Here is a 13,890-nt window from a genome sequence, read left to right on the forward strand (position 1 = left end):
GGTTGCGCGCCCGCTCGCATCTCGTACTCCAGAAAGAGCCGTCGAACCTGAGACTTCTCACGTCCCACTAGGCCCATCGCAATAACCAATGACCACGTGCACACTGGTCCACTGCAATAACCACTGGGCCAGTACAATAACCAGTGGCTCAGTACAATAACCACTGGCCCACTGCAGTAACCACTGGGCCAGTTTCCACAATTGTGGGCTCTGTGCGCAGAGCCTCCAGGGATTCTAGATTTGAAGCTTTCGTGACTGCAATGATTCATATAGGCCAAGGTTTGTACACGAAGCCATACAAATATACAAACACAGACATAATTTCAACCGTGATGATGGGTACAAACTCAGTAATCACTGGAAAGATGTTATTAACCACGCAAAAAAGACTTAATTACACTTTTTGGACCATCTTATCTGACAGGCACTATTTTAATTTACTTCACCGAGTGTTAACATCCCCAGTTATTTTTAACAGTACTCTCTTCATTTTTCAGCCTGCATTGGTATAAACATGGGCATTTTCGTTCCTTTGTTCTATCATGTGTATCAGACCTCCCCTCCCCCCTTTCTGCCCATTGTGTTGGCGTGCGCAGCAGCCGCGTCCAAGCCGTCGCCAAATGTTTTGTTGGCTCCCTCCCCCTCCCACCCCCCTCCCTCCCGATACGTTCCATTCATTGGCTACCACATTCTGATGAACTCCCCCCCCCTCTCCTCCCCCCCTTCAAACTTGCTTATAAGGGATTACATCTTGAATCATTGCTTCACTTGATGCAGCTAATCTGGCTGTGACGGTCCCACCTGATGACGGAGACTTGTGTTGCCTCCGAAACGTCGTGAATTTTATTTTTATTTTTTGTTTTGTTTTATTTTACTTTCATTACTTTTAATGTTTTACCTACGTGACTTTACCGGAAAAAACCTGAGAATAAGCCTCCAGGGAATTCCTGCAGAGAGGAACCCAAGTGCACGGCCCATCCTCTGCAAAGTGCACTTTAAACGGCCTGTGATGTCATCGTTAACAAAAGTGAGCGGCCGCGTTCCAAAACGACATCTGAGATATCCGCGGTAATATTTTAATTGCAATAACATTGCCTTCTCAGTTGCGTTTAATATGGTTGTAAAATTATCCATGGATTGGCATTATTTGCTTTGCTAGTGATTCACGCATCAAAGTGCACATATCAGTTTTGATGATTTCTGACACATGTATCTTGTACGTAACCGATCCATGGAAACCCTGCTGCCACCCATGGAATCCTACATGATGCACCACATCATCATAGGCCATGATCAGTCCTCTGCTGGATGACGACGGCCTCCCCGAGCAACGTAACGATCCCCTCTAGCCCCCCCGCACAAGGCGTTCTCGTCGATCCGTGTCCTCTCTCCCGGGGCGCGCTGCCTCCCTTGGCTGCCACTCCGTCGTTATTACCGACCACCGGCAGTGTCGCCACGAGGAAGGTGGGCATCGCTTCTCAGCGTGTTCCACGCTCGATGCAACATTTGTTTAAACTCTCAAGCGGCTCCTGGGACTCGGGGAAATAAACACATCACAAGCACGGGCTGTTTTGTTGTCGCGCAGGTTTTTTTTTGTTTTGCCCTGCATTGCTCCCGGGGGGAGGAGGAGGAGGAGGGGTGGGAGTTTCGGTGGCCGCAGTCGGATGAGGAGCAGCCACCAGTGACCCCTAGGACAGGTTTCGCACCATTTTTCTTCTGCCCTTTCCTTCCCTGGGCCCGGCTCTTGATCCCAACGGAGAGCAGACCACCCTGGCTGCGGTGTCGCATCTCAATATTTACACATCTAACAGGACCGAAGAAGCGGTGGGTGGGGGGCCGTTTGGCGGACGAGAGAGGAAAAACAAAAATTAAAACGAACGCGCCACATGGTTTAGAGGATTCACAAGCTGCCGTTGTGCATCTGTGCGATCGCAATTAAAAGAGCGGCACGCGTGCCCCGTGGCCAGCGCTCGACCCATACCTCCCCCCGCCCCTGTGTCTGTGTGAGGCCCGAGACGCACACGTGTGTGGCCCACGTGCGTGCGTACATGCGCGCGTGTGCGTGTGTGTGGGCGCGCAAGCCCGAGCATCCCGTGCCCTTGTGTGAACGACGGACGGACGTGGGGGGGGGGGAAGCGCGCTTGGCAGGTCATCGCGTAACTCTACAAGTCGTTGGACGCGATGGGTAATTTTTTTTCCGCGTTAATCTTTCCGCGAACTTCGCCCACGCCTTTCATCTGAGGGGGCGTCATCCCAGGACACTCTGTTCTCTCCACCGCCTTCGTCTTTGACGAGGTGACCCCTCGTCACCCGCTCCGATCGAGCTCTTGCCGCTTCTGTCCTCCGCAGGTGCCGTCACGGCTTTTGACCCGTATGACGACGACGACGACGACGGCGCCAGCGTCGGCGGAATGGACGCCGGCGCGGGCCCCACCAGGAGGCAGCGCAAACGACGGGGCCATCAGCAAGTGACCGCGACGGAGACGCCAGCAGCGGCGGTGCTGCCGCCGCCCGCCAAAGCCAAGCCGGCCAATGAGTACGTAGAGGAACGCGTCCGTGCGTTCCTTGCATTCAGTGTGTTCCGTGCGTTCCGTGCGTGCAGTCTGCTCAGGTCTTCAGTTAGGTGGGCAGGCGGGGGGAGGAGTGGAAAGAGTACACAGTGAAATAAAATAAGATTCGCGAAACAACCCACTCGAGATGTTCTCTCTCTCTCTGTCCCACGTGATGGTCCCTTGGCATCCTCCTGTTAGGCTGCGGTCGTTCTGCTCCTCGGGATGCGATCGCCTGGAGCGCAAGTTGGGTCCGACGCACCTGGCACGGTTTATGTTTTCCAGCGTCTGCCCACGACGCGACACCCCTAATAAGCTGGCCCACGTTACGAGGCCACTCCGTTCATACTGGCTCATCGTCCCAACACAAACAGCAGCGAAAGCATCTCATCTTCCTCCCTGTCTCTTTCTGTCGTGTTTACCGTTACCCAGATTTTCTGCTGAGCTTGCAGCTGACGACAAAAGGTCACCATATGGCTTTCATTATTAGATTGTCCGGTATTGAACCTGCTTAATACCGCGTCTCTTCTGTTTATATCGGCCTCCCGTATTTGTTGTTGTGCTCAAGGCACATCTCGCGGCCGTGGGTGCCATGGTGGCGACATGTTAACTACCTCGCCTGGTATAGAGGAGGTCGTGCGTTCGATCCCGACCCTGACACCTGCTGTATATTTGGAGTTTGCGTGTCTCTCTCCCCGCGGTCGCGTGGATTATTCTCCGGGTCCTCTGGTTTTACCCTCTCCACGTTTAGAATCAACGTGCGTTTATACCATTTGGCCGATATACATTTCTACACGACAAGCCACTTGGTTGAGCTATCATTTGTGGCCAGGTCGCTTCTGAAAAAGAGTTATACAGCGCAGTGGGCGGTACCTGGAAAAGATAAATAGTTTAGTTTAAAAACTTTAACTTCGCCAGTGGCTAACGTCCCCCTCGCGATTGCGGGGGCTCCGGCGCACGTCGGCTGCTGGCAATTTCGACTCGAGGCCTCTTTAACATCGCTTCACTTCGGATTAATTCCATCGGTGCTTTATATATTCATTTTTTTTAGCAAAGTCTGCTTTTTTGTTGTCGCGATATTGCAGGTGACAGATGATGGAGATTCATTAAAGAATTCGGTTTTGGTCTTCTGCCCCCCCACGCACACGCCAACGCCGACTCTCACCGTGCTGTTGAATAACTTTGAAAGCCAGGTCCTCTCAGCCTGAAGTGTGCTTTTGCGCAAGACCTCGTGGGAACAGGTTTTTAAATCGGTCTGCATTTTTATTTTAAAACACGCACACCCCGTGTGTGTTTATGCTAAGTCATAAACTTGCCCAGAAGCTGGCTGACACAAAGCACGTCACCCCCCCCCCCCCAGCCAACGTGAAATTAGCCGTGGCGCTTATGCGGGCGTAAAGCAAACAAGCAAACAACTGAGGGGGGCATGGACCGAGAAGGATTGTGGGAAGAATGTGCTTCCCATTAGTCTGAGGAAACCGCCCCCCCCCCCCCCCCCCCATTTCCCACATGGCTGTTCGCGAAGCATCGCACACCTGAAAACGGTAAACGAGAAACGACGGCAGATCATTTGCGTTTGCCGACGATGTCTGTTGGACCGGTGATGTCATTTCCAAAGGAAACCCACTTAACGTTCCCGTCTCTTTGAGTCACTGTGAAGGGTAACAGGTGACGACAGACTGATCGCAGCCTTTGATTTGCCCGAGCTGTCGCAAGTTTTCCGATTCTCTGCCCCAGCGTTCATGCTCAGGAGCCCCTTGTTTTCATAGAGCCGGCGTATCGGCCGCTTTTTCCAAGCTGGAGCTAGGTGTTCTTTCTTTCTCTCCTAGCCCTTCACCATCCCACTGCTGGCAAAAGGCATGCCCCATGACGTCTTCCACCCCTCAAGATCTCGGGCCACCTTGATCATTTGCACTACTCCTAATCTTCGGATCTCGCGCCGCGAGATAATGCTCTGTCTTCCTGTCCTGATGTTATCTATTAGATTTGCTGCCAAGCTCTAAATGAATTGTTTCACTTTGCAAATGACATGTGTTCTAGTTTTAAGTATGGCATTATAATTTATAATCGTTTTATTCCATCCTCGTTCCATTAAAAACTCTCCTCTCCCTTGCTCTTTACCATACTTGTGACTGTATCACTTGTTCTTGAGTTAGGGACCAGGATAATGCCGCCTAGACCATTTGCTGGTAAACTACAAGAATCCGTTATTTTTATTTTCAAACCCACTGTTAATTTTCTCTTCGTTACGCTTTTTCAATTCGCACAATATTCTATCCAAGTACCGTTCATTATCATTCGTGCCAACGTGTACAGGCTGGCCAAATTGGCCACTTGCACACTGGCGCAGTGCAATAACCACTGACCACATACACACTTGCCCAGTGCCTTTACTACTGGGCCAATGCAATAACCACTGGCTCAGTGCAGTAACCACTGGCTCAGTACAATAACCACTGGGTCAGTTCCCACAATTGTGGGCTCTGTGCGCAGAGCCTCCAGGGAATTCCTTCAGAGAGGAACCCAAGTGCACGGCCCGTCCTCTGCAAAGTGCACTTTAAACGGCCTGTGATGTCATCGTTAACAACAGTGAGCGGCCGCGTTCCAAAGCGATGTCTGAAATATCCGCGGTAATATTTTAATTGCAATGACCTTGCCCTCTGAGCTGTGTTTAATATGGATGTAATATGATTCGTGGATTGGCATTGATTCCTTTGCTCGTGATGCTCGCATCAAAGTGCGTGTGTGAGATTCGATGATTTACGACTCATGTATCTTGTACGTGACCGATTCTTTAAAACTCTGCTGCTGCTGCTGCCACCACGAATTTCTACATGATGCACCGCATCATCATCAGCCACGATCAATCCACTGCTCGATGAAGGCTCCGTCCGAAGCACTCGCCCACCTCCCTTATGAACTCGCGATGCGACAAACTGATTTCTTCGCCGCATTTCCCCAGTGGGCGTGCTCTCTGGCCTGGTTCCCTCCCTTTGGCTGTCACTCCTTCGTTAGTCTCGACCACCGACCATCGTCTCCTCGGGCAACGTGCGCTGCCCAAAACCCACTTAGTGCTGTCAGCGGGCAACATGATGTCTCCAATGGCAGCGTGTTCTCTGATGTGCGAGTTCCTCTGGCTCTCTCCTGCATCTCTTCACGCTTCTTTGTGCGCTTTTCAGGAAGCTGTTCCTTTTTCTTTGTGAACGCAGACGACTCGATTCGCGAATCGAGTTGTGACCCCCGATTCGAGACAATCCCTCAATATGCGGAGGAGAATTAATATTTTTTAAATTATCAACAAATACAAACGCGTCTGCCTTTTGCTTGAAGCAAATGAGTATCAATTAAGACTGCCATCAAAGCTGTCATCTAGACATGATGGTCACCTGAATTGCAATGCATGCTGGGTCAATAGGCAATCCTATGCAAGGGGAAAACATATCTTGTGCACGCAGTACACACAGACACACGCATACATGCACATACAGACACACGCATACGCACGTGTACACAAACACACAGAGGTCCCTTTATGCCCCGATGGGACGAACCCTTACACGAGGTCAGGATCGGTTTTCAAAAAAACCCGTGTCACGCTCTGCGCGGCTCGGCACTTATTTCGTCCCAAGTTCAGCTCAGGTAAAAGTGGGGAGCCCAGAGTTATTAGGGCTCTCTTTGCGCGAACAGGAGTTGATGTGTCCGTGCAGCCCAGATGTATAGTAATAATAATAGAAAGAATATACAGCCCTTTGTCAATCCACTGCTGGATGAAGGCCTCCCCACGTTTTGTCGAGTTTGTAGCGGTCATTGGGCCGCACCTTATCTTTCGGTGTTTAATTTTCAACGACGACGGCACAGAGACACATTATGAACAGGAAGGGGGAGGGGGGTAACACGTCCTCCAAAAGGGGCGATGCAATCGCGCACGATGCTCGTGATCCCCAGCTGTGGTCCAGAGCGACAGAGACAGACGGTCGGGAGAGGGAGCGGAAGGAGAAGAGCAGAAACCAGAAAGAGGAGGATAAGAAAAAGAAAAAATGGATTGTGGACGAAAAAATATTTTACCATACTTATAAGTAGAAGAAGGAGAATGTGTCTTGATTTAAAGCTTTCGTGACTGCAGGCATTCATATTCTTTGTGTCTTTCGGTAAAGTCACGTAGATTGGTTCAAAGAAAATAACAAAAACTACGACGTTTCGATCACAACACAAGCGGTCGTCATCAGGTGGAGAAGATGATGACAATCTCTTGTGTTGCCATCGAAACGTCGTAGTTTTTTGTGATTTTCTTTGAAGCTATCTACTTGACTTTACCGAAAGACCCAAAAAATAAGGAGAATATGTATTTATACTGGAGGAATCCGATGAGCTATGAAGCTCTTTTTCACACATGTCCAGTGTGGGTCACTAAAGCCAGGGGACAGGGCCTTCGGACAAGTTCAGTTATCACTCTCACCTTGGCCGGGAATCGAACTCGGGTCGCCAGGTTCACGGCGCAGTATACTAACCTCTGCACGACGAACGCTGAACCCCACCAGCTACTACATGGCTGCATGTTTAAAAAGCAAAGAATCCCCCAAAAGCTGGAGAGATTACGTTAAAGATGCAACAGTGGGCTCATTGATTGTGCGCGCGCAACATGCATCTGCGTTGGTGACAGCGACATTTGGACAGCAAACTGCTACCATACCTGGAAACAGGCCGCGGGGGCAGCATGAGAGAAAGGGAGAGAGGGGAAAAAACGTTCAAGAAAAACAAACCTCTGTTCTTCTCGAGTATGTGTTCTCTCCCCCCCAAGCGAAGCCCCCCTTCAGTGTTACAATAAATGCACTGTGTATACATTTCAGCGTGACGCACGGCGTTTAAACAAAAAAAAATTAAACCCAGAGCGCAAAAAAAAAAAACGAAAGAAAAAAATCACCAATCGCTGATCGGTCCGCGGAGGCCGCTCACTCGGAGGAGTTGCACGCCGCGCAGACACGACATAATTGTTTCCAGCCTTGGGGGGGGGGGGCAGCCCTTGTGACCGATGGCCCCCCCTCGCAACCACCGCTGCCATCCCTCCCTTAACACCCCGTCCCTCTCCGCCCCCTTATCCCCCCAATCATCTCCTACTACCCCCCCTTTTCCCGCCACCCATCTCTGAAGTGGGGCCTGCTTCAGATTGATCATAGCAGGAGTCCCTTTGACCTGAGCTAGTCCCACGCCACCCTCCCCCCATTGCATGACGCCCACGCTCCCCTTCTCCTCTCGCTCTCCCTGCCACCCCCTCAAAATCCCTCCCTCACTTCTCTCTCCCATCTCCACCTCTCGCCCTCGTTCGTTGAACTGGGACTCGAGTTTAGGGGCCGGAGATTTTTCACCGCGGAGTGTGACCGGGCACGGTTTGCCGAGCACGTTCTCTTGTTGACATGGCTGGGATGCCCGTGGGTGCGTGTATGTGTGTGCATGTGTACGTGCGGTAGTGTAGCAGTTAGCGCGCTGCGTTATGAACTTGCCCACCTCGGTTCGATTCCTGCTCACGGTCAACACCAGTGACGTATATCTAAACCGGCCCTGGGCCATCCCCTAGGTCGACTCAGCCTCGAATGAGTACCTGGTACAGTGTGTAAACATTTCCACTAGGGAGACAAAGGTGGTCTGGCCTGGTGTTGGCCACCCACCCCCTTGTGTGCCGTTCCGGCCTTCATAGGTGCTCGCTAACAGCACTTGCCCCTACAGTCTGTTAAGGCTGTACGCGGGATCTTTGTGTGAGTGTGTGTGCTGCGCACGTGTGTGCTTCCAGAGAGATTTAATAAAAGTTAGTGCAGTTCCATGTGATAGAGGCGTAAGGGTGCCAGGGTTTTTTTTTGGGAGGTGGGGTGATGTGGTGTTGGAGGTGACAGGGTTCAACCAGTTCATGGTAACAGCGAACGTTGTCTGTGCGTGTGTATATATTCTTTAGTGATGGCCACTTGGGATTTTTAGGTTTTTTTGCAATCACTCATTGAATAAGTAGAAACTTTACTTCATTTAAACTCGGGGAGAACCTACAGAGACTTTTTGAATGTAGACATGGGAAATAAAGTAATAGACTGCGTATGTGAACAGAGACTTGAAAGAGCATCTAAAACCTGATAGGAAAGCAAGTAATTCAGCAATGCAATTATGATGATGTTCAGCGTTTTGTCAATTCAGTGCTGGATATGAAAGCCTCCGCAGACCATGTCAATCATGGGGGTTGTTAAGCCATACTTCACGCTAGTTGCCGATGAACAGTTCAGATATCCCTCACCACCAATGTAAGCCTTGGCCAGGAATCAAACTCATTTCGCTGGGTTCACAGCAGTTCACCGGGTTCATCGCACAACATGATCGCCACTTTGACACCACTCCAGCCCATTCAACCGTAATTTGGTCTAAAATTACAAATTAGTTCCATGTTTTTTTTTTGTTTCCCCTTTTATCACAGCCACTGCCGAGTTCGAGTGATATTCTGGACTTCATTTAAGTTGCTTGTCTCGTGAGGACAAAGTGGCCCTTACGATTAAACACAGCCCCGAGCAGCAGCGACTGCCACAGGTGCGTATCACGTGACTTCCCCTAAACCAGCACGTGAGTCAGCATAGAAAACCATGACCCACATTTGAAAAAACAGGGCAAGTTCAATAAAAGTGTGTCAGTAAAAAAAAACACCCACGCACGGCACCTCTTATTGAACGGTGCTGTTGTACACTTTATTGGAAAATGCATTCGAATTTTACAATATATATTTTTAGCGGGGCTCCCTACATCCCCTCGTTTTAAGTTTGGTTTGCATTAGCGGGCAGTTACTTCTCCTTGCTGTTTCTCATTACTTTACATTATTACAAGCAACTCCTGCGATACATTATCCCATTGTAAACGGTGGAGGAGGGGGGCGTGTAAGGTGGGGTGGGGGGGGGGAAGAGGAGGAAACCCAGTTAATTGCTTCAAAGCCCTCCGCTTGTATCTGGTGAACGCACTGCGATCACTCAGCCTTTGTAAGAAAAGAAAAAAGGCCTGCCGTTACAAAATGTGCCGAGTGAATGCCTGCGGTGATGATGAGGGTCAGGCTTGGCATTGACGGTTGACCACCGTCGTCACCATCGTCGTCGTCGTTGCCGTGAAACTTTACTTACGACGTGCGGGGGTTACGTCCGGTTCGGATGTCGGCAACGAGCGAAATCTGAACCGAGCTTTGGGTGCCCCCCCCCCCCCTCTTCCACCAAGCCGCATTGACCAGCATGGTGAAGTATGGTGGAACAAACACCCCGTGACCAACACGGCATCGGGAGACATTCATCCAGAGGTGACATGATGAAGGGCGATTATTAAGATCGGTGTTAACCTCGGTGTTGCTCTTTGGCGTTACGGTTATCGCCAGTGTTAACCGTAGTCTTTGCATTGTCCCTCGTATGGATGTGTACAGCCCCTTGCCAAATCCACTGCTGGATGAGGCCTCCCCGTGCTGTGCGGGCCGTAGGGGTTAATTGACCGCATTTCACCGTGCTGGTCGGTGCAGGTTAGTGGAGGCGGTGAGCATAGGGGTGGAGTACAACAGCAGATCTCGTTGCACAGCCTTCTGCATCCCACCACTTGGAGCCCCAAAGTAGTCTACAACAACCTGTTTATGCATTGGCGGTCGCCTATGCAAGCGCTATGCAGTCTCAACCCCGCTTAGCTTCCGAGATCTGACAAGATGGGGCAGGCTCTTTGCACTTATCGCCAAGTTCATCGCGAATCTTTTGGACGGTATTTTGTTTTACATTGGATTTACAGCTGGGTTCAGTGTTATTGTTTATGTTGGGGATATGGATTATGTTAGGACTTGAGAGTTAGTGTTTGCATTGTCGTAAGTGCGAGGCCAAGCGTTGGCGTAAATCTCTGCCTTGTTAAGTTTATGGTGGAATTGCCTTGTGTTGTGTGTTCCTGTTCGACAGTGCTCTGGTTCGTGTTAGCCTTGGCATCGGTGTATGGTTAGCATTAGGATCGGGGTCGGTGTTAGCCATCGGGGGTTACTGCTAGGGTCGCACAGTTTGTGGCATAAACTCCGGCAACACCGACTCGTGTTTCCAGCATCCGTCTTGGCGTTCTCGTCAGTCTCGTCAGTATGTGTTCGTGTACGTTGAACTTCTTTTACACCGTACGTAGCCAACCGTGCCCAAACGGTGGAACGCATCGTCAGCTCGCGTCCACTGCGGGTGACCTCCCAGGGCACGACTGGGATTCGCTCGTTCTTCTCTGAAGTCAGCCTCCGTATTTTTCAACTCGGACATCAGATTTATAGTTGCTACACATACAAAAGACAGATTCCGCATGCCTCTGTGTGCAGCGGAGCTTCGTACACACTACGCAGCCCTCGCATCTCATAACCAATCTTATTCTTCCCAGCCAAAAGTCCCCAATATTGCATGGGGTCGACCGCTCGGATTCCCTGCGTCTGTGTACATATACTCCTCCCTCGACACATCCACTATCCTCACTTTCAATTAGCACGGTTGGCTACGTAGGGTGCGAAAGAAGTTCAAACATACATGCATTTCGCTTCAGCGCATTCCTCTATCGTACCCCCGGTCTCCCGCTACTCCTTCTGCCGTGCACCGGTGACACAGGTCAGTGCTCTGGCTCATTAGATGATCCTCGTCCCTTGAGTTCTCTCCTGGTAAAAACACAAACAATCTTGAACCTCAAGTTTAATTCCCATAGCCCTTCCCGTTGCATCTTGGGCAATTGATTCTTGCGGTTGTTCTCAGAGTTAGAATGAACCAAGCGAAACGTAAAAATCCGCTTGTAATGTCGTGGTTGTTCCCTGCAGCCGTTGGTGAGCAGGCTGAAGCTCGGCTTGTCGGGTGACACGGCAGGCAGGCAGGGAGGGAGTCTCTGTCCACTGAACACCGGCCGGGCATCCACCTACCCCCTACCAAACCCTCCGCCACGTTGGGCCCTCTGCTGAACAAAGACCCAACATGACAAGCGACCAGCAACAAACAGCACTTTTAAAGTTGTAATCATGATGTCATCATGGCCCAAGGTTTGTTGACGCCACCCGCGCCTCGTCACCGCTTTCTAGCCTCTGCCAGATCCTGCCCGTTGTTGCACATTAGACACACGCCTTCCCGAGATCTGCCCGAACAGTAATCCTTTGGCAGAGTTGGTAAGGAGTCAACACGTTTCTCTTGAATTGAGCAAGAAATGCAACAACAAAAAAACGTGGGAAATGTGACGATGGGAGGGAATTCCAAAGCGGAGCAGTGCGATGGGTAGACGCAGAATGGGGATGCGTTGTAAGCTGACGTGTGGTAGTGGTTGAACACTGTGTGGATGGGACGAGGCAGTCCGTCTGCAAGACTGAGTCCTCAACGTGTGCAGAGGAATTTAACGAGTGAAGCTCACGGGAACGGCAGCCATGGTAATCGCAGTGGCCGTGATAGCCTGGCTGCCTACGGCATCCTCACCGGCCGTGTTGCGCGCAGCACGAGAGCCCAGGAGCGTCGCCTCCTTCCCGTTGCGAACGATCTCCTGGCCCACCGCGAAAACCCCGGGAGGGGGCAGGGGGGGGGGGAAACCCCCCCACGCCCGCGCCGCAGCTGGCCGGCTCCGACGCTCGTTCGCTCGGGACTGCTCTCTGTGTTCCGTTAGCGCCACACGCGCCGCAAGTACGCTGCGCGGCCACCGCAGGCTGGGATCAATTTCCCACCGTCGTCATCTACCGTGCATTTGCAATAACGGGAGGCTGTGTGTGTTGTTGTTGTCGGTGATGACGGCAGTGGTGAATCATGCGCAGCCTCTGTGCGTCCACTGCCGGCTGCCAGCGCGGGCTGCCGCCGCGTTTGTTACTAGCCGCGCATGCTTGCGTCTCCATGGCTACTGGGAACCGGGCTCTGCCGTGTCCAGTAATTGGGGCAGTACTGGCCCAGGATTGGCGGCAGTCGAGCTTGTGTGGCCTTGGGGCCCCAGTTCTCAATGCACAATAAGGATCTGTGGCTTTGGCCTCCTCCTGTTCAAGCCCTACCTCCCCCCACCCCACCCAGACTCCCTCCATCTCTCCCCTGTCATCTGCAGCCAGTAGATTTAGGCTCCGGGATGAAAGCCTCCTCACCCAGTGTCGGTCGTTTCCGGCTTGTTTAACCATCCTTCACCATGCTGGTCAGTTTGGATTGGTGGGTTTGTGGTGGGGGGGGGGGGGGGTCAGCGATTCTCAAACCTTTTTTTGTCAGAAGGATCCTGTGTTGGATTTTTTTGGTCATATTCCATCAGTGAGAAGTTTGGCTTCACGCGGGGAAGAAACCGGAGAACCGGGAGAAAATCCAACGCCCAAAAAAAGGCGCGACATTCGCTGACCCGCCCATACTGGACGTCTGTGAAAAAATATATTTTCGCTCATCGGATTGTCTACATGTATGTTGAACTTCTTTTGCGTACGTAGCCAGCAGCGCCAATCGGAGGTGCGGGATGGGGGGGGGACAACAAACTAACACACGACAAGAAGCAGTTCTAAAGAAATGACTCCTCTATTCTAAAGAAAGATTTTGATTCTCCCAAACATTCACTACCATCACATGGCCACACCCCACAGCCCCACACCTACACCACCTGGCAAACCCTGGCGGTGGCCACCCATCAACAAACTCACCGGGCATGGTCTCGGCTTAGCTCGCGGGTGATTTGGCCACAGGTGAATGATTATTTTACGCCCCGGCGATGCTTTCCTCCGTATGTTGGTATGAGGCTTTTCGGGGGGGGGGGGGGGGAGGGAGTCGATGTCCGTCGGCCTGCAGCTGACGCAGAGTGCGGCTGCCAGGTTTGCTGACCGCTGCATTCAGGGCCGGTAGCGCCTGCGACCCCGCGTGCCGCAAGGTCGGTCTCTTGACCAATGAAGCCCTTACACGAGCAGGGAGCTCGGCCACCTTGAAGGGTTTCCTTTCTCCCAACCGGCCCCTCGCCAACCGCTCCGATCCACCGAGGAGGGATCGCTCGGCGCCCCCAGGGTGCGATTGCGCACATCTGTGGCGAGTTGTGTCCTGCTTTAAATGCCTCCTACCCTGTGGGATTCTCAAACCTTGTCCGATGCGGGGACTGTCTGACCATCCGAAGCTTTAAAAAAAAAACGTTACCTGTTCGTGCTGCCTGGCATTTACAGATGCGGAGTAGCAAAGCTTCAAATCAAGATTGAGTAGCATAGTGTCGCCAAAGTTATAACCTGATTATTTTTCTAATTGCACGCTTTTGAAAGGTTTACTGGAGAATGACAATTTATGCACAGGCACCTTTGTTTAAGGAAGGTTCATTTTAAAGACGTAAAGTTTTGATTGCTTATTTATGTGCGCAAAGAGACCCAGAG

At 51.5% G+C, this 13,890-nt stretch overlaps 1 protein-coding gene across 4 annotated transcripts in view; it reads left to right on the plus strand.

Moving 5' to 3' along the window:
• XRCC4 (X-ray repair cross complementing 4) overlaps positions 1-13,890 on the plus strand; it is a 56,527-nt gene that overhangs the window by 25,152 nt on the left and 17,485 nt on the right. For all 4 annotated transcript variants that reach the window (XM_078854849.1, XM_078854851.1, XM_078854852.1 and 1 more), the window contains exon 7: positions 2,350-2,536. In XM_078854849.1, the coding sequence (XP_078710975.1) occupies positions 2,350-2,536 (187 nt within the window). The remainder of the gene's footprint in view (positions 1-2,349; positions 2,537-13,890) is intronic.

This window comes from Lampetra fluviatilis, chromosome 3, assembly GCF_964198595.1.
Source record: "Lampetra fluviatilis chromosome 3, kcLamFluv1.1, whole genome shotgun sequence".
NCBI lineage: Eukaryota > Metazoa > Chordata > Hyperoartia > Petromyzontiformes > Petromyzontidae > Lampetra > Lampetra fluviatilis.